Source organism: Penicillium oxalicum, chromosome IV (genome assembly GCF_001723175.1).
Source record: "Penicillium oxalicum strain HP7-1 chromosome IV, whole genome shotgun sequence".
In the NCBI taxonomy this organism is placed as follows: Eukaryota; Fungi; Ascomycota; class Eurotiomycetes; order Eurotiales; family Aspergillaceae; genus Penicillium; species Penicillium oxalicum.
Genome location: NC_064653.1, coordinates 3,160,783 through 3,180,134, shown reverse-complemented (window position 1 = coordinate 3,180,134; position 19,352 = coordinate 3,160,783). Strand labels below are relative to the sequence as shown.

At 52.3% G+C, this 19,352-nt stretch overlaps 10 protein-coding genes across 10 annotated transcripts; 2 read left to right on the top strand and 8 right to left on the bottom strand.

The window, feature by feature from the left end:
* Positions 1-1,727: 1,727 nt before the first annotated feature.
* POX_d05877 (uncharacterized protein) lies at positions 1,728-3,818 on the bottom strand (the record flags this gene model as incomplete). The annotated part of the gene is made up of 3 exons (XM_050114712.1): positions 1,728-1,954; positions 2,050-3,435; positions 3,752-3,818. 3 exons carry the CDS (start codon positions 3,816-3,818, stop codon positions 1,728-1,730), a joined length of 1,680 nt encoding a protein of 559 aa, XP_049969663.1.
* A 1,048-nt stretch (positions 3,819-4,866) lies between these two features.
* POX_d05876 (uncharacterized protein) lies at positions 4,867-5,094 on the bottom strand (the record flags this gene model as incomplete). The annotated part of the gene is made up of 1 exon (XM_050114711.1): positions 4,867-5,094. The coding sequence occupies one exon, from the start codon at positions 5,092-5,094 to the stop codon at positions 4,867-4,869; it is 228 nt and encodes a 75-aa protein (XP_049969662.1).
* A 416-nt stretch (positions 5,095-5,510) lies between these two features.
* On the bottom strand, positions 5,511-7,991 carry POX_d05875 (RNA-binding protein MRN1; the record flags this gene model as incomplete). The annotated part of the gene is made up of 1 exon (XM_050114710.1): positions 5,511-7,991. The coding sequence occupies one exon, from the start codon at positions 7,989-7,991 to the stop codon at positions 5,511-5,513; it is 2,481 nt and encodes an 826-aa protein (XP_049969661.1).
* Positions 7,992-10,296: 2,305 nt separating this feature from the next.
* On the top strand, positions 10,297-10,811 carry POX_d05874 (uncharacterized protein; the record flags this gene model as incomplete). The annotated part of the gene is made up of 3 exons (XM_050114709.1): positions 10,297-10,417; positions 10,486-10,614; positions 10,747-10,811. 3 exons carry the CDS (start codon positions 10,297-10,299, stop codon positions 10,809-10,811), a joined length of 315 nt encoding a protein of 104 aa, XP_049969660.1.
* A 93-nt stretch (positions 10,812-10,904) lies between these two features.
* Positions 10,905-12,751, top strand: POX_d05873 (Asparagine--tRNA ligase, cytoplasmic; the record flags this gene model as incomplete). The annotated part of the gene is made up of 2 exons (XM_050114708.1): positions 10,905-12,508; positions 12,625-12,751. The coding sequence occupies 2 exons, from the start codon at positions 10,905-10,907 to the stop codon at positions 12,749-12,751; spliced, it is 1,731 nt and encodes a 576-aa protein (XP_049969659.1).
* Positions 12,752-14,488: 1,737 nt separating this feature from the next.
* On the bottom strand, positions 14,489-14,761 carry POX_d05872 (uncharacterized protein; the record flags this gene model as incomplete). Its single annotated transcript, XM_050114707.1, has 1 exon — positions 14,489-14,761. The coding sequence occupies one exon, from the start codon at positions 14,759-14,761 to the stop codon at positions 14,489-14,491; it is 273 nt and encodes a 90-aa protein (XP_049969658.1).
* Positions 14,762-15,738: 977 nt separating this feature from the next.
* Positions 15,739-16,243, bottom strand: POX_d05871 (uncharacterized protein; the record flags this gene model as incomplete). Its single annotated transcript, XM_050114706.1, has 2 exons — positions 15,739-15,964; positions 16,146-16,243. 2 exons carry the CDS (start codon positions 16,241-16,243, stop codon positions 15,739-15,741), a joined length of 324 nt encoding a protein of 107 aa, XP_049969657.1.
* Positions 16,244-16,930: 687 nt separating this feature from the next.
* POX_d05870 (uncharacterized protein) lies at positions 16,931-17,128 on the bottom strand (the record flags this gene model as incomplete). Its single annotated transcript, XM_050114705.1, has 1 exon — positions 16,931-17,128. The coding sequence occupies one exon, from the start codon at positions 17,126-17,128 to the stop codon at positions 16,931-16,933; it is 198 nt and encodes a 65-aa protein (XP_049969656.1).
* Positions 17,129-17,423: 295 nt separating this feature from the next.
* On the bottom strand, positions 17,424-17,678 carry POX_d05869 (uncharacterized protein; the record flags this gene model as incomplete). Its single annotated transcript, XM_050114704.1, has 1 exon — positions 17,424-17,678. One exon carries the CDS (start codon positions 17,676-17,678, stop codon positions 17,424-17,426), a length of 255 nt encoding a protein of 84 aa, XP_049969655.1.
* A 1,419-nt stretch (positions 17,679-19,097) lies between these two features.
* POX_d05868 (uncharacterized protein) lies at positions 19,098-19,304 on the bottom strand (the record flags this gene model as incomplete). Its single annotated transcript, XM_050114703.1, has 1 exon — positions 19,098-19,304. One exon carries the CDS (start codon positions 19,302-19,304, stop codon positions 19,098-19,100), a length of 207 nt encoding a protein of 68 aa, XP_049969654.1.
* Between the last annotated feature and the right edge of the window lie 48 nt (positions 19,305-19,352).

Here is a 19,352-nt window from a genome sequence, read left to right as displayed (position 1 = left end):
GCTACGTGGGTACCGCAAAGTGGAAATATCCAAACAGAGCAAAGTACATTCCTATTCTCCAAGAGTTCACAAAGCAGATATCTCCTCAAGTAGATAAATCCGTCCAAAAAGATTTCGACATAATCACAACGCCCGGAAACAATTCCACAACTACATACATGTCTGTATAAATTGCCACTGTCCCCTACTAGATCAACAGACCGATCAAAGGAACCTGGCCCAAAAAAAAGTAAAAAAAGATAACGAGTCCATCCCAGCCTTGGCATCCAGACATTCAACAGTCCCCTCCAAAGAACGTTCCATGACCCAAAACGCAGTTCCAATACCCCCCCCCCCCCCCCCTCTTTCTCTTCCCTTCTCTTCTTTTCTGACTTCCGCTCATGTGTGTGCTTTTTCCTCCCCTTTTCTTCCCATGTGGAAAGAGGAATCACTTTCTTTTTCCAGCCGATGAGGCTTGGGTCAAGTCCTAAACTGGGTATTTAAAGGGAATTACCTCCTACCAGAACCTACCAATTCACCAAGACCTTCCCTTCCACAGATTCTCAAGTTCCATGTTTCCACGTTTCCACAGTGGACCACAAAAGACGTGTGGCATGGCATGTCAACCGACTGGAGTGGCGGATACTAGGAGGTATCCGCTTTGGGTGGGAATTTTGAAAAGGGATCCGATCCGATCCGATCCTGTAGGTACTGGACTGGGTACATACAGTGGTGAGGGGATATATAGAGTCACTGGTGGTAGAAGGGTCTTGATCTGATCTGGACCTGGCATTGGGAGCACCCAGTCGACAACGAGGTGGATCACTGGACATCACGCACGTGGCACCTGGTATATGGTACATGAGAAAGATACTACCAGTACTTACATGTTAGAGGACGAGATACATCTATACATGTGCATGCCACAGACCACTGGCCACAGGCTACAAGCTTCAAAGCATGAATTGAAGAATATCATACACACACAGAGACCCATATAAGAATACAGATCTTATCTTGTCAATGTCTTCCTATCTTCCTTCCAGAAAGAAATTGTTGGGCCGAGTGAGATTTCAGTGTGGCTGGGGGTGACTTGTTGCCGATGCCAAGCATGCCCAGATTTAGTTTTTTTTTGAGGGCACTGGTGCCCGCTGCCAGAAAGCGACACACACACAAACATAAGGGATTGAAAAGAAATGATAAGAGAGAACCATGAAAGAAGAAATTAAAATCAACCATGGGTGGTGTTTATGAAAGATTGTGAAAAAAAAAAAGAAAAGAAAAAGAAAAGGAAAATAAAGATGTATTAGAGACCAAGGTAGAAGCATAGAGTTGGTGACATCTTGGGCTGTGACGATGGACTGTGGACAATGCAGGCCTGGTTACCGTGCAGGGCGAGTCACGACCGCCCAAGGAGAGATAAAAGATGTACTGTACACATAAAGTTGTGTCCCCCACCAAAAGCACCGTCGGCACAGATTCATTGTCACATGCACACTTGTGCTTATCTCACCTCTACAGATCGCCGAGTCTGAATACCCAAAGTGCTCCCGTGGAGTCCGGGATTAGCGCACCATACCGTGACATCGAGAAAGAGACTAAGAAAGTATTGTAGACTCGGCACTGGAGAGTCTACAGTGGAAACTCTGAGAGTACCAAAATCTCAATTAGAAATGCCAGCATACCTCCTTTTTTTTTTGAGGGAGAAGTTGGTTCTGGTTCTGGTTCGATTCATGCCAAAAAGAAAATCAATAGCTATCCTCGTCGGAATCTCCATCCCCAGCGTACCGCTGTGAAAACCCATATTTTGATCCAAAGGGAGCCCCTCCCTCACTCCCCGAGTCATCAATGTCGTACTCCTCATCATCCGAGGCGGCACGATGTCGGTATTTGCGATAGATGGCCGTCGGATCATCCTCCTCGTCAGAGGAAGACAGCTCCTCGTCGGGGTATTCATTCGCAGGGTTATTTTCAGCTGGCATAGAGGTTCTCGTCAGCTTGCCACGTTCGCGAAACGAAGGAATGGGCCAAATCTGCCGACATGGCATATAACTGTAGAGGTCAACTCACCATTCGAATCCGCGTCTTCACTGTCCCATTCCTCCTCCTCATCTTCCACAAAGTTCTCCCAGTATTCTTCATCCTCTGCGGTGATCACAATGACACCAATGCCCCGATTCGCCGCTTCAATCTGTTGCAGCTGTTGTTCGCTTTCAAGCTCGGCTAGAGGGTTGGTGAGCATTTCACGCTCGGATAATGGTCGACGAATGTACACATCGTAGACGTAGTCATCCTCATCCTCTTCAGCCAGAGCAGAGCTTGCCCCAGACCCAGTCTCGGCTCCAGCCCCGACTCCAGCCACGACGCCCTCCATCTCCGTCTGAGAAGCTGCAGGTCGAGCTATCGCGCGAGGCTGTTTCGGTGGCCGGGGCTGATACTTCATCGGCTTTGGCGAGGAGATCGGTGGCGGTACGATTCGTGGCTGCTGCTCAGTCGTCATGTCCATAGCGTGATCATCGAGCTCCATCTCATGCCCCCGTGCCCGATCCTGCTCCTGCTCCAACTCCAGCGCAACTTGTTCAAAATCCTTCGCAAGGCGCTCCGACTCTTCTTCCCAGGTGGTGTGATTCGTCTGACGAGCCGATTTGTCCAACACCTCGGACAGATGCTGCTTGGCAGCGTTGATGGCACTCTGACGCTCCGCACGCCATTTCTTCTCGGCCTGATTGACGACAGGTCGTTTCCGTGGTTTGACGGGAGCATTGTCGGACTCTTCATTGTTGACGGATGCATCGAGACGAGCTTGGTCGACCAGTCCCGCAACCATAGACGCTTTGCGAGAATGTGGTTGACGACGAAGCTGTTCCACGAGAACCGCCACACCCGGCGCTGCGCCATCAGTGCGTCGTTTCTGGATTCCTCCTCCAATCGTACCGGGCGCACCAAGACTGGGACTGCTGGAGCGAGAGATTTGGAATCGACGAAGGGACTGCGCACGGCTCGACAGGCCCGGCACAGAGAGTATTTCTCCTCCTCTCTCCTGTTCCTGCTCGGGAGGAGTAGATGGAGCTTGGCTCGGCGTCGAATGCGCTGCCGAGGGAGGCTGCGGCGGAGTTTGTAGAAGACGTTGACGCTTTTCCTCGGCGTCTTTTCGTGCTGCCGCTAGGCGATGGGCTTCTCGAATCTCTGCACCCGGAGAAGTTGCTCGTACCACGGGAATTCCGTTGGAATTTGTCGGCTGTGTTGCTGCTGCCGCTGCCGCTGCCGCCGCGCGACGGTTGGGAATGTGCAAGCTGCTCACGGAGCGGGGGGTGCGTAGGAGTCGTTGGGCGGCGGGGTTCCCTGGTGGAAGCGGAGTCGATTCGGTAGCCGCGACATCTTTACGGCTTAGTGTGACACGCTCGAAGACATAATCGGTGAATCGGCGCTTGGTTTGGCGTGTCGCGGACTGGATGTCTGCAGCGGGGGGTCAGTAACTCATAACTGGTACTCCGCGGGAGCTTCAACAGCAATGGAGCAAGGAATTTCGCAAAAGACAAGAAAAAAAATTTTATTCGATAAGAATAAAATTGAATCAAACAGAAAACAAGATAAAATAGACCATCAGAAGGGTAACACGGTAGATTTTGCGCGATTGCAAGATGCGATAGGCCGGGTGGGTGGTCTACATCGTGGGGTAAAGTAGAGAAGCTCTCTCTACACTAACCCAGCTCCTCGGCCGCAACGGAAGAAAGAAAATAAAACCAAGATGGAGAGGAAATTCGTCACGTACAGAGAGTCTCAACCGGCTCCTCCTCCCGGCGACGCTTGATATTAATCTGCTCTGGTGGTAGCGACATCTTTGACCGTTCTGGCCTGTGCAGAGAACAAAGTTCAGATGCGTGGCCTGGAATACTCTGACGACCAGGTGATCAGCTGCGTGGGTTTGAGGGACGATCCGACCAGGCGGGAGAGCTTTCTGGGACTAGTCCCGATAAGGAAGTATAATGTCACGTGATCTGGCCCTGGTGAGCGGCTTCAGTAAATGTAGAAGCTCTGCAGGGGATAAAGGCAATGACATTGATATTCTATGAGATCTCGACCCGCATTATCCACTCTACATAGAGCAGTCGGTAGTCGATATGTACTATATCTCTCGAAACATCATTCTGCCCAACTCAAACCAGAGCTTATTCAAACTAAACATCTCTCTCCAAAAACAAGTGTTACGTGACTTCTCCGGCCATGTCAAAGGGCGACTGACGGGAGCTAGATATATACCTGATACCCTTGCGCAGAGAGACCCCATCCAACACTTTGATCACAGTAGTGAGGTTCAGGTATCCTCCTTGAGCAACCTCCTGATTATTTTGAAAATGGCGGGATTGATCTCCTAAAAGGTAATCTGGTACAATATGAAGTCTATCTCTTCCTTGAAACATGCCAGATCCATTCCAGCCCGGCTCGATAGGTAGGTTGAGATACTCAGGTATGTAGATAGGATACTACTAGGGCTGGTAAACAACCTTGACTGTTGGCATTGTGTCAATATCTGATACATATTGAGGTGTCTACAAATTTTCGCATTCATCCGTTTTGTACCAGGATCCGATTAGTATCTGGTAGTGATATTCTCTCGTCGACCTTGTCGGTACTTTGTGTGCCTATACATTGCGCAACCTGGGATGCGTACTACCTAGGTAGATACTTGGTGCACGTAAATAGGTACCCATGAGCCCCTTTGATCGGGCTTCACTTGGCTACTGGCCTTATTCTCCGGGTAATCTTCAAAATACCTTGTCCAAATCCAAGCTGCTCTGACGACCTGCCAAGCCTATGTCTAATCACTCGATTCCGCACGGTGGAGTATGGTAAGATTGTTATATTCGGGGTATATCAAAGGTCAGATCAGAGGGAGATCAAGACAGATTCTTCACCATACTGGACAGAGGCAGAATCGAGCCAGGAAGAGCCACTGATCTCGCGGCTCAGCCCATGCAGTACAAGGCAAAGATCGAGAGACGACAAACCACACGCAAACGGGTGATCAGGCTCACGCTTCACCCCACGAGTGTTCATGTCGAGGTCAAAATCAATGACAATGATCAGAAGGTAGAAATAGCGAATAAAAACCATAAGGATAAATGGGCGAAGGAGTCAATGGAAAGAGAAAAAAAAAGTCAAAAAGAAAGATTAATACATGGATGATAATCGAAAGAGATAGTCGGTAGTAAAATGGAGGTAACTCAATATGGCGTCGTAAGCGGAAGAGGATGGGTGCAACTGTATGGTAACAAGAGAAAATTGGGGGGAAAGGGGAAAAAAAGGAGAAGAAACAGAAAGAAAAGAATAGTGAGGAGGGGGAAATGAATCAAAAATTTAAAACACAATAGGTGAAATCAAAAAAAAAGAGAAAAAAGAGGGAAAATGCCCATTTGGCAAACGGCCAAAAAAAACCGTTTGTTGGGTCAAAGAAAATTAAACTCTCCAAAATGAAAGAGATGAGTTGTATATATGAAGACATGAGACTCCTTGATCGGTCATTTTTCTCTTTATTTTGCGCCAATCTCTTCCTCGGCCCATCCGGGCAGCGAGTTCTCATTTTGAATGGCCAGGCCAAAGCCCGAGTGGTTCAGGCCTCCCAGACCCGAGAAGCTCGAGAAGCTGGCCTGAGGCTGGTGCGCAATAGCGCGCATGTGCCCCGGTTGGCTGGAGACTGGACCAAAGGGCTCCTGCGAGAAAGAGGGGAGACTGACGGCGCGCGAGTGCTGGGCCCGCGGCACACTGAGGTTGCTGGTGCTGGCTGTGGAGTGGTGACCAGAGCCAGCGACACTCAGATAGCCGTTACCAGAGGGCTTGTGAGCGTGTCCATGACGCATGGGCGCGTCCATGGACCCATTGGTCAGTTCGCCATTGCCGGCTCCATTGAACAAGGATTGTTGGGAAGGGCCCTGAGACTGAGCCTGAAGGCTAGCCATCGCCATGGAGTCGGAGAGACGGTTCTTCTGCTCCTGGGCCTGCTGCACCGACATCTGGTTCAGGTACATGGTGAGGGGGTTGTTGGAGCCCGCGTTGAGAACATTGGAGGGCGAAGTCACCGTCTGCAGAGGGTGGCGCTGTTGCTGACCGTTCTGAGAACCGGTGGAACCCGGAGCTGGCGAAAGAGCGGGACGAGTTGGACTCGATTGAGAGCCGTTCTGACTCAACCCCTGCTGGAATCCATTCAAGGCAGGGGATGGGGACTGGGGGCCCTCCAGACCGTGTCCATTGCGTCCCGATGGGGAACCCCCCTGGTTGGTGGCCTGGCGGGGTGGGTTTCCACAGCGATCCTTGCCAAAGTTGATTTTGAACCGGCGGTATTCCTCGCGGTTGCGCATGCCCTCGATGGCCTTGATGGCGTTGGCGATGTTGGTGAAGTTGACGAAGGCGCAGCTCTTTTCGCGAAGGGTGTTCACCAGCTCGATCTCACCGTACTCGGAAAAGTCTTGACGCAGACGCTCCTCCGTCCAGGTCTCATCCAAGTTGCCGACATACACATTGCGGGACGCACCACCGCTGACAGCAAGGGCAATGGCCGGAGGCAGAGGACCGGAGTGCTTGCCCCAGCCGATCTTCAGCCGACGGTTGTGGATCATCAGTCCCTGTAGATTGCTCAGCGCGTAGAACGAGGCGGCGGAAGTAGGATCGATGAAGGTAACGAAGCAAATGTGCTTATCGGGAATGTATCGGATGTGGTGGAGGAGGCCTCCGCGAACCACATTGCAAATCTCTTCGATGGTCGTCTCGGGATGAATGTTGCCCAGGTAGATGGTTCGGTTTCCGAGGTTGTTGACACCGCCCGCCGTCGTGGCCACAGCCGCCGCAGCCACCGATTGCTGAGCCAACGCATTGGAGATCAGGTCACGATCGGCAGAGTTCAAGACGTGCGCATAGCCCGGGGCGATACCCAGGAATTGCGCTGCGTTTTGCTGCTGAGTCTTGGAGACGTAGGCGCATCGGTCCTTGCCATAAAAGACGCGCTTGGGAGCCTGCCACTCGGGCTCCTGAGGCAGCTGGGCGACCGCCTTCATCGCGTTACTGATGGAAAGGAAGTGCACGAATCCGATCGACTTTTCCTTGACAATCTTCACGGTGTCCACAGGTCCAAACTTGCTCAATTCTTCCCGCAGGCCATCCTCGGTGGTCTCTTCCGGCAAGTTACCGAGGTAGACATTGCGGGAGGCGCCCGATTGCTGCACCGCGAGAGCGACCGAGGTCGGCACTTGGGAAGGCTTTCCCCAGCCGATCTTGATATCGTTCCCCTTGATGGCCAGCTTTTTCAAGATGGCATCCGAGTGGAAGTGAGTGGCCGAGCTGCTGTCCAGGAAAGAGATGAAGGCGCAGTTCTTGTCGGGGAGCAGGCGAACGGACTCGATCTGTCCGCTTCGCACATGGTTTAAGATTTCTTCCGCGCTGGTCTCCGGGGGGATGTTTCCGAGATACACGGTGCGACTGGTTCCCGCGAGCAAACCGGGGGCCACCGAGGCTGCTGGGCTACCCAGAGCGGCGCTGCCCAAGCCCGCGTGGTGCAGAGCGCCGATGGGCGACTGGGGGCCACCCATCAATTGCGCCGCGCTCACGTCGGTCGACAGGAACAGACCGTGGCTCGGCAGTCCCTGGGTCGGGCTCCCAAGCTGATGGGTCTGATGGGTTTGGGAGTGTCCATTGGCAGTGGCCTGCGGGAACCCTCCGAAGCTGGCAAATTGCGGTGAGGCAAAGGCTGAAGGCGTCCCTGGCTGAAAGGGGCTGCCCACCAGCAGTTGCGACGGGAGAAGGGGAGTGAAATTCATATCGAAGGCGGCGCCAGACCCCATGTCCGAGGCATGACCCGCAGCGGCGGTGTTGATCGCAGGGATGTTGGCCCGGCGATTGTTGCGATTCGAGAAACCCTGGTTGGGCGTGTTGGAATGGTAAGCTCCGTGAGAGAATCCCGTATCGCCAGTCAGATTGTTGAATCTATGGGAATTAAAACGTGATGCATCCGAGTGTTGCATTGCGAACAGGTTGTGCTTGTCGCGAGACAAGTATCCGAAATGAGAGCAAGAGCCAGATCAAGGATAAAGAAGAATGTATCAAAAAAAAGAAAAGAAAAAAAAAGAAAAAAAAGTAGCACTCGGACAATGACCGATGTTCAGCAGTCCATCCGAGGAGGGTGAAATTTCCTGTCGAGGTTTGCGAGTTCAACGATCGAAGATCGAAGATGACGGGGGAGGGCGAGGAGACTCGAAAGGGGGTGGAGCCGGCCAAGTCGAGGCGTAGAACCGTCGCCGTGAATGACCTGTTGGAATTGCAGAACGTGAGTTGCTCTGATCAAAATCCCACGGCAAGGAGATCTGATGATGAATTGATGCAGTCTCTCAAGAGGGCGAGGTGGCAGTGCGGCACTGACAGTGTAAGACGGTACCGCTCCGTGTTGAATATCAAGATGAGAGATGAAGGGGCAGCTGTCACGAACCATATGGCTTTGACCAGTATGAAGAAACTCACCTTGCTCACTGGGTATACTGTCCGTGCCTCTGGGGAACAGGACTTGATTCGAGTCTAGATGGATGATCTAGCCAGGTAAATGAGGTCCTAGGCCATTCAAGAAGAAAGGAAAGGAGGGAGTGAAGATGCGGAGTCGGTCGAAGGAAAAAAAAAAGGCTATCACCGATAGAGCGATTTAATTAATTAGCTGTGCAGTGACAAGTGGGGAGGTCACCAAAAGGGTACGAGACTCGAGTGGAACGAAAAAGGGGGAGGAGGGGAGGTGGATATTTAGCCTCTTCAAGGGGGGGGAAAATCAATCAGAGCCAAACAAAATAGGTCAGGTAGCTTCATTTACGATTATTTGGAGGAGGATCACGACGGATCTCGATACAAGGACTTGATGATACGGAAGCCCGACTGGAGAGGTAAAAAGGGAAAAGAGGAAAAGACGAGAAGGGGTGAAAAAAAAAGAGGTTCGCCAAATGGAAGGAGAGCAAACGAGGGTAAGAGTCAAAGGCAAGGATCCAGTCAACAGGACAACCCCCAGAGACGGTCAGGTATGAAGGGAAGACGGGGCGGAGGTGATTCGACACCAAAAAGGGGGGCTGAAAAAGAGAGTCAGTTGGACAAAGAGAGAGAGAGAGCAGTCAGGAGCGTCGGCAAGAAAAGGAAAAAGGAAATCGGGCGCAGAGACACGAGACTTGCGACAGGACGGGAAGAACCACCGATTCCACGGATGACGAGGGAGATGGCGTCGGGAGGAATAGTCCATCAGGACGGAGATGCGGAGTGGACAAGTCGTGACTCGAAAAATACCTTTGTCCGGTGGATAAGAAACTCGAGAATCTGCATGGTTTTAGAATTGAAGGACTGCGTCGTGCATAGTGCAGACTGCAGACGATGCAAAGTCCGAGGGCGTGAACTGGTGTACATGACTACTTATGGTACCACTCGTACCGACGTCACTTGAAGTGGTCCAGAGACAGACCAAGAAGTCGGTACTCGGAAAGTAGACAGTTGGTCAGAGTGGGCGGACCCAAGAGAGGATGAACAGAGCCAACACCGCGACCGATTCGGATACATCAATGGTCCTGCGTGGCAGAAGTACTTTCGCCGCAAGTACACGGCGCCAGGAAAGCCTCGAGCGGCAGGATACCGCGTGAAAAAGGGTCTACAATAATTAGGACCGTGGAGGGTCAACTTTCTGACTCGCCATCCGCCGACCACTCGACGAAATTGGTCCGTGGTGAGATGGGGGCACCGTGTACAGACTCATCGGATTCTTACCTCTACGATCCTCACGATGGACGGATTGCCAATCGTCCATCTTCCAGCGTCGCGGCGTGCCAGACCCCCGGAGGCGCCGTTCCGTGGCTCCTGCGAGTCAACGCCGTCCCGCCTGAAACAAACCGACGCAGACAGACCCTGATTCATGATCGGTGATTGGTTCAACTGGAAATCAAAATGGATCAACCCAAGCTCCCTTCCCCCGCCAATCACCAGGAGGCCCGGAAGGTTGCCCCTGGCATGCAAAATGACCCTGACCGGTGGGGTCAACCAGCCTGCAGGCTGTCGGACGGTGTACTGTCCAAATTTGCAGGTAGGAGAGTACTCGTAGTGTGGCAAGGAGACACTGTCATCAGAGATCCCCATCTCGACACGAGACGATGCCCGTTCATGTGGAAACACAGTCAAATCTAGAGATTGGGCATGCACGGGCTGTGGTCACGACCAGAACAAGCTACGGGAGAGGGAGAAGATTGCAAACCCACAGTTCGGTTCGTGATATACCTTGATCCAAAGCAAGTGCGATGGACCTGAGAAAGCTCTATGAAACTCCCATCTCTGGCCCATCGAATCCATCCCGGCACGCTGGGATCAGCGCCATGCCCGGCAGCTCTGCAGGCCCCCAATTTGCGTTACAGGCCAGAGCCCCCTGCGCGTCTCCCACGTGATGACCCGTGACCCGGTAACGCATGAGTGCCTCAGTATCGAGGCATTAACAATATCATGCCTCAGGCATCCGTGGGGAAGCCCCGTCCGCGGAAATTTACCCCTCCATCGTCGGATTGTGCGAAAGAACCGACAACTCTGTGGTCTCGTCAATTGAATTTCAACCAGGAGGTTTGTTGCGCTGCTTGGTAGAGGGTAAGTCCCTGCCCCCGCGATTCAACAATCTATTCGAGGCCAGAACTCAATTTGCGGCTAGACACGCTTCGAGGTTTCCCCTCAGTCAGTCTCTTATGACTCACCAGCAACCAGCCAGGCTAATAAAATTAGATCAGGTGCTCGTAGGAGAATCCAATCTATCTATTCGAGACCACACCAAGCCAACCTTTGGGTAGTCCACACGAGACCTGCCATATATCTGGAGGCTCCGTCCCGACTCATCATCCATTTGCCGTCCCATTACCCGCCCTCCTCTTATTACTCTCACCATGGCGCCCTCAATTTACATCGACGAGGACGTGGGCCATGACGACGCCTCGGCCACAGGCACCGAGTCCGCCCCATACAAGACTCTCCTGCACGCCTTTGTGCAGCACGCACCGACCACCGAGGGAATTCAATATCTGACTCGCAAGTCCCAGACCGATGCGCCGGGCGAGAACGTCGATCCCGCCGCGAAGCTGGAGTGGAAGCCGGCCACCAAGTCGGCCATGAGGAAGGCCACCAACCTCTGGGAGCAGCGCAAGAAGAAGGCCGCCAAGCAGCAGGAGCTGGCGATTCGCGAAAAGGCCGAGGCCGACAAGCGCCAGAAGGTCCTCGAGGAGGCCAAGAAGGTCATTATCACCGAGGACGCGTCCTTACCCAAGCCAGTCCGAATTCGTCTGGACGAAACCGACCCCGCCAAGGTTAAGTTGCGCACTCCCGAATCTGATGCGCCGGGGACTCGGGTGCGCGTTCTGGGTCGTGTGCACCGCATGCGGGCGCAGAAGGACTATGTCTTCATCACCCTGAGCGATGGCTATGGGTACCTGCAGTGCATTCTGACTGGTGACCTGGTCAAGACCTACGATATCATGACCCTGACCCTGGAGACCTCCATTGCGATTCACGGTGAGATGCGGGCCGTGCCTCCTAAGCAGCACGCTCCCAACGACCGCGAGCTGCACGCCGACTTCTTCACCATCATTGGCCGTGCCGCCGGTGACAAGGAGGCCATCACCACGCGCGTGGCGCCGGACGCCGACCCGCAGACTCTCTACGATAACCGCCACCTCGTCCTCCGTGGAGAGACCTCCTCTTCCGTGATGAAGGTCCGCGCGGCCACGCTGCGCGCTTTCCGCAAGGCCTTCGAGGAGAACCGCATGCTGGAGGTGACACCGCCCGCAATGGTGCAAACGCAAGTCGAGGGTGGCAGCACCCTGTTCGGCTTCGACTACTACGGTGAGAACGCCTACCTCACCCAGTCTTCGCAGCTCTACTTGGAGACCTGTCTCCCGTCGCTGGGTGACGTCTTCTGCGTGTGCCCCTCCTTCCGTGCCGAGAAGTCCCTGACTCGCCGTCACTTGTCCGAGTACACTCACGTCGAGGCCGAGCTCGACTTTATCACCTTTACCGATCTGCTGGATCACCTCGAAGCGATGATCTGCCGCGTCATCGAGCTGCTTCTCGCCGACCCCGAGGCCTCAAAACACATCGCCACCCTGAACCCCGACTTCAAGCCGCCTTCTCGCCCCTTCAAGCGCATGAAGTACTCCGATGCCATCGACTGGCTCGTGGAGCACGAGATCCCCAACGAGGAGGGTCAGCCCCACAAGTTCGGTGACGACATCGCCGAGGCTGCCGAGCGCAAGATGACCGATATCATCAACCAGCCCATCTTCCTGACCCACTTCCCCGCCGAGATCAAGGCCTTCTACATGAAGAAGGACGAGAGTGATCGCCGAGTCACCGAGAGTGTGGATGTGCTCATGCCCGGTGTCGGTGAGATTGTCGGTGGTAGCATGCGTATGGATGACTGGAACGAGTTGATGGACGCTTACAAGCACGAGGGCATGGACCCCAGCCCTTACTACTGGTACACTGACCAGCGCAAGTAAGTGATTCCTCCCCCAGCCTCCCCTCGGCAGATATCCCCCACTCATCACTCCCACCATCTTCGCGCTTTCTCTCTCCACCAGCGCAATTGCTAATCAATCTCCTTCAAAACAGGTACGGTACCTCCCCCCACGGTGGCTATGGACTCGGTCTGGAGCGGTTCCTCGCTTGGCTGTGCGCTCGGTACACTGTCCGTGACTGCTCTCTGTACCCGCGCTTCACGGGTCGTTGCACTCCTTAGATTGCATATCATTAAATAAGCAATTGAATTCGTTGAGGATCAATAATATTTGAACTAGAATATAAAATTCCAATTCTATCTGTTTGCCATACCTACCTCTCTCTAGCCAGAGCCTGATATCCCGTCAATCAAACAGTCAAATCTCTCCTCCAGAATGTAGCTTTTGAACTCTTGACCTCCGAATCCCAATGATGAAGATAAGAAATAGAATCTCCATCCCCCACATCAATACCAGTGGACCTCAATCACAGCCCCGTATCTCTCTAGAATTCACAAAAAGCATGTGAAACGCCCGAGCGAACTCCATCCCCATATCACCCCTGGAAGAATCATATTAAACAACAACGTATTCAAATGCATGCTAAACGGGTAGCCAGGACCGGGCATACTGTTGAATTTCCATCTCCGCCTAGGTAGAAAGGCAGGAGACGGGAATCAAGTAAGGTCAGTAATGTTAGGTTGATGGGGACTCTACTACGTATATGGAGGTAGACAGATGCGTACATAAATAGGAGGGTAGGAATATCCAGGATGTGGAAGTAGGACTGATCCAAAATCTTAATACTAGATAGGTACCCAGGGGATGGTGGGGTTAGGCGTACTGTTTACTGGTATCAATTCCATGGGGGGGGGTGGGAAGTAGAATTATCTTTTTGGTATTTTTTTCCTCTGTGTTTTTTATGAGATTGAAATTCAACGATTTTCTATGCTCATTATGTTTTTCAGAAAACAACAAAAAACGAAACAGAATAAAGACGGGTCGATATACCTTACAAAGCCTACGGGAGTCATGCCAGAGCAAGCGTGTTTCTCGTCTCGATCGATCGATCACCAAGAACGAGAGGAGAAACAAAAACACCTGTTGTTCAGGTCCTATGCGCACGGGCAAAAGGTCAGACAACGCTCTTAAAGATTTTATCGTTTCGTCTGAACAGAGCACGAGAGAGTTCAGCTGGTTAGGCGAGTGGATTTGATGAAGGAGTACGGCAGGACCGAGTCTCGTGTTCTTTCAACATGTACCTCGTGATGCTGAGCGTCTGAATATAGGCAGTCTCTATGTAGCCTGCATAATGCAATGAGATGGATTGATTTGGGTCAAGCAACAGAGAAATTCCGTTCTTCACCCGTTCCTAGACCTTTCTGCCCTCACACGAGCCTGGTCGGTAATCTCTTGGAAATTTTCCATCCCGACGGAGGGAAAAATGATCTGCATGGGAGCTCTGGGAAAGAAAAAAAAAATCGATCTAGTCAGAACATGATGAACGGTTAGGACCACACGATCTGCAACTGAATCGAAGTATTGACGTGAACAATGATTTAGAATTGACAGATAATGCCATCGGCTACCGGTCACCGGGGGTTTGCTGGTTAAACTCACTGGTGAATTTACCCGAATGGGTAATTCTAGTCTGACTTGCTTTTACTCAAAACCCGTCCAGCATTTCCTACAGCTTTGGGTTCTCACGTCGGCACGCAGCCGATAGTCTTTTGTACTTTCGCATCAATTCTTTTCTTGCTCACAAGAAAGAATTGCGCAATTCAGGATCTCTATGAAAACAAACGGAGGGCGGGCTACCAGTACGGAAGCAGATGGGCGCAAGGACTCAACGTGACCGACCTGTCCACCTTAGTGTGAGTATCCAGATTGAGCTGAGTAAAGAACAGCTGGGGATCTGTTGTACTTGGCGCAGTCAATGTGGGATAAATCACGCACTTTGAACGCGAGTCAACAGACGATTAGCGATGTCGAGGGGGTCTCTTGGGCTTTGATCGTGTGGGACCGTTCCGTACGAGTGGAGTTGCATTTTTGCCATGCGTATCCTTTTGACGATCAGTCCTGTCCAGCACGGTGCCTGTCTCGAGTTCTTGCCAGCCTGTGGAGATCATGGGCATAATTAATTTAGCCGACAGTCGGTTGCTTGCTTGATGTGCAGCAGCTATGGCAGCCCCTGGCGATATAACTGGGCCGACACCGTTCTCAAACAGTTCATCCTTTGTTGTCTTTCCCATAGTTTCTGTGATGGGGTTATTGATCGCTTTGGAAATGCCAATGCCAAGGCTGAAAAGAACGCTACATCGGCGCCAGCCCTCGGCGATCTGAGTCGATTGGCACTATTGCCAATCATTCCGTCGGTCTTGGTGGGTGGACCTGTTCCGTGACAATGAAGCTGATGGCAGTATACTCTCCAGAAACGCCGTGTGGTGCATCGTGATTGCATCAGTGGCAGCATTCGACAGTTTCCGGTCAACTGGTTGTGTGCTTACCGCTTGTACGAGGATAGGCAAGACAGCGAAATTCAACGACAGCGATGCTTGCCGACGAAGTGAAGTGGAGAGTGCAGGAGTACGCCGAGACGCTGAAGATCTCCAAGCTGCACATCCCATCTTTCGAAATGGAAGACGATCAAGACCTCGGGCTCGCTTGAGTGTGGCATTTCCACGGCGGGACACAAAGGCTACCACTGAAAGAGTGAGCTCACCGGCCAAAGACGGTTTCTCTTTGTCGCATTCACAAAGGAAATTATCAGGGAGAACTGATTCAAGCTCATGGCGGCATGAAAAGGGAAGGGATATGATGGTAGAAAGCATGGCTTGATTCGAACAAGCAACATGCCTTGAACATGAAGGAATGATTTGTTTTTCTCTTGCTCTCAGACACACGCAACCTATCTTAGCAATCGCATCGCTCCCGCCCACCTGATAGTCAGAAGCAAAATGAAAGCTTTGGATCTCCCGTCTTCTAGTCGGATGTCGCCACATTTTCACCAGCTCCGTTCTGCAATCCAAGCCCCTTCCTGGCCCAAAATATGAATTCTGGTCGCATTTTGTGGACGTCGCCTCAGGAGGTGCTAGGTTGACTTGCTCCGAGACAGATTTCTCTCATGGGGCCGAGATCCCTACCCTTCACGCGCGATCTCTCGCAGATCGACACACACGAGTTCAAGGGGAGGGCCCGTCCACTGGTGTTGGGAGCTCAATACAGGCACCTAATGATTTGTGCCGTTTGGTTGATTTCTTCGTTGCCCGTGGGGACGCTCATTTGGGGACAACCGGTCGACGGCGTCAAAGACGGCCTCGTGCGAAGCGCCCGCGCGAACAAGCGCGAAGAGGCGGTCAAGTGACTCGTCATTGCTGCGAGAGAGAAACTCCAACAGTCTGTCGGTGTTGGACCGGTAGGAATTCAACATCTCGGCGGACGCTTGGTTGCCATCACTTTTTCACGACGCCCATATCGTCAGTTCAGACGTTCAATATGCAAAAAGTATGAATCCAGCCCATCCCCCAGTGGGGCTATTGAACTTCCTCTCTCCGGGGCCGTGACGCCGACTCGCCCATCGCTCGAAGCAGACCAGTCGGTCAACATCACTCTGCACCTCACAATCTCTCGACATACCTCGCTTGATCAGGCGTGCTTGGCGGGCGATTACCACTCTCTGTCGCTTCCTCTGTGCGGCCCGCTGACGGTGTTTCGTTGGATCTCGGGGAAGGCATAATTGCCTGATGACTTTAGTCAACCAGGTTGTGCAAGAAATAAAGACATGTACTCACGGAAACAGGCGAGGCACCCGAGAAGACATGCGAGATCGACGTGAAGATCCGGCAAGACAAATTCGATTGATAGCAAGATAAAAGTTATCCAAAACAGCAAGCACAGAGACCGCCTGGCGCCTCGTTTTACACCAGTCAGTACCGCCAGTGATTGCAAATTTTAGACCAGGATCAGTGATCCGCTATACGTGAACAGATGGGCATCTCCCCAATGTCCGTATAAAAAGCTCATATATGGGGCACAGAGCTGAGCATAAACTGAAAATAAAATCACCCTGACGATGCAAATAGGTCGTTGACCTGAGAGTGACAAAAGGGAATCACAGGGCGGAGGTGTAAAACTAGACCCAGCAAAACGTACCGTAAGCAAGTACGCCTGGACACCGGCTGAGGGGAAACTATGATCGGAGCAATGATCTTTGATTCTGGTTTCACCACTTAAATTTATTCAGGAATGACTTAGACGTTCATGGAACATTGGTGGATCAGTCAACCCAAGGGAGGACCATCAGACAGTACTCAACCAACAAGCGTATTTGTGATCTGAAAGAAACCTGGGAATTCAGGGCTAAATCGAAAAGCGGGACGAAGCGCCTGCTCAGTCATGCAGACATGGAAAACCCCCTCCCTTCACGCTATGAGAGGGGGTTTCCCCGACAGCATCCCCAATGTCGATGTGTATGAAATGCGTGGTAGAATTGTGTGTGTGTGTGTGGCGCTAGGTCGTTGACCACATGTGGCTTTGGACTCGTAAGTTGCGGGGCCGTCGAGCGTCGAGTAAATGTCTGCGGCAGTTTGTGTCGTTGGATTTGTTTGCCAACCATACATGTTTTCTCACAGCCGCCAATCAAGTTGCAGACTTTCGGAGAGGTGAGGGGGGGTATCCAAGATTCACAAGATTCACTCTACCGGGAGTGGGAATTGAACTCTGCTCCACTATGAGTTTGAAGGTGTTGCGTTCCGCAGACAGATGCATGACGAATGACCGATTGAGGAATGTTGAGCAGCTACTAGTCAAATCTCTGCCCGGCAGCTGCTTCTTATAGAGCCGCCTGTTTGTGAATAGTCCCAGGATCTGGTACGCTCGGGATATGTGTGTCTCTGTCATCAGGTTGGGGGGTTTTCAGTGCTCCGGGGCGAGCCTCCAATTGGTGAGTCGGTAGGCCTTGCCGGGGCGTGCTTGGACGCCGAAAGCCGCGCTTGTCTTCTTCACCCTTGTGGAGGCGCCAACGAGACAGAGCGGGTGCCTCGTGGCCTGAATGATCTCCTCCTGGACCGTAGCTGTTGATGGAATCATGAAGTACCGACTTGTCTCATGCACAGCGGTCAATTCGACGACGCTGCTCGTGGCTCGGCGCAGCACTTGCGTCTCTGTCATGGACGAGGAAAAGGTCACAAGAATAGGTAGGCTTCCGCTAGTCAGGGCCGTGTTCCTCGTACCGTGACCGTCTCAGAAACCAAGACGTTTTGTTTTCCTGGCGTTCGGATGACCCTGGACCGAGGGATCCTTGTTGATGCATTGGGCCACAGACTTGTGCTCAAGTCAAGCAGCGCAGTGTAGAGCAACAGGGGCAAAGACAGACCAGTCGCTTTCACGCAACGATAGGAAAAGGATGATCGCTGTGACGCATTTGGGTTCTTGGGCCGCCAGCCTCTTCTGTATTACTCCGCGTGCCTCGCATGACACGATCTGGCGGATAGGATTGTTAGGAATGGTCCGGCTTCCAGAGGACATTGACTGATGTCGGAAAGCTAATCATCAGGACATCTGTCTTGCCCATGGAAGCTTTTCATGTGTGAATATTGGCAGTCCAGACATGGCTCATTCCAATGTCCTTCAGGATGGCTAACGTGATGTGCTTCTGGCAGGTGCACCCAGTCGACCGAGAAATGGTAGGCAGCTGATGCGGGCGCTCCTTCCTCGACTACCGTACAGAGCTACCACGATCGCGCTTTCCCGACATGGCACTCAACACCGAACATGTCGCCCACTTTGACTCACGTGCAGTCAGGTGCGATCAATCCTTATAACGGCGTTCAAAGCTTTCCTCGGGTTGCCGATTTCACTCGCAGCGTTCCCACTCCGACCAAAAAGGATATAGCCCGTCATCGCATAGCGTCGCAGCTAGACGTGCCCCGGCGTGGATACATGTGTTGGAGACTACTTGGCAGCATGAAAGCAGCATTTCCCTCTCTTGTTTGCTCGGGCATCGAACCGCAATCGCCAGTCGAGAAACATAACGGCCTCGAGATAATCGTTTGAGACCGAAGCCCTGCTTGACGGCCCCATTTCGATAAATGAGAATCTCTGCTCTGAACCGGAACGTGGAACGAACATCAGGGGTTGCAAGTCTTGGAGGGAGGTCATTTGGTGCCAAGAAGAGAAGAGCTTCAGACCAGGGACGGCGTCACCATGGCATAAGATGCACGCTCGACGGTTTGTTCAAAATAGCATTCCCCTCTTCAACGCTGGAGGGATGATTAGTGAGACAACCTCCAGTGAATGTCGGTCCAGTGTTGCAGGCAATGTCTTTGTCGCTTTCCCTGCACTCTTCCCGCGCCCGTGTGCCATTTCAGGACACTGCTTGTCTTTGCAGGTCATCTTTTCTCGGGTCTCCTCGATTCTGTTTAACCTCATTTCTACCGTCTTGACATGCTTTGGGGATGATGTCTTTTCCCCTTCTGTTCATCAACCAGGCGTGATTTCGACTTCCCCTATGTCTCCATCGTTTGGTCAAGTGCGATGAAAAGTTGATCTGATTCGAGGGAAAGCCGAGAGAGGCAAAAGAGTATCTACTCAGCAGAGATCTGAAGTCTCCCATGTCGAGAGGTCGCCTTTTCGGACAATGTTGATCAGAACAAGTGAATCTGCGTGCGCCATTCTATTGTGGAACCCACTCGACTGAGGGCTCTGGATGACATTTGAAGGACCGAAGATCGAGATCTGACACTGCACCTCTCGCAGACGATGACCGCCTGTATTGTCGTTTGCTCTCGGGGGCATAGAAGTGGTGTTGTCGAGCTTGCTGTGAGGTGTGACTGTCACTTTCGT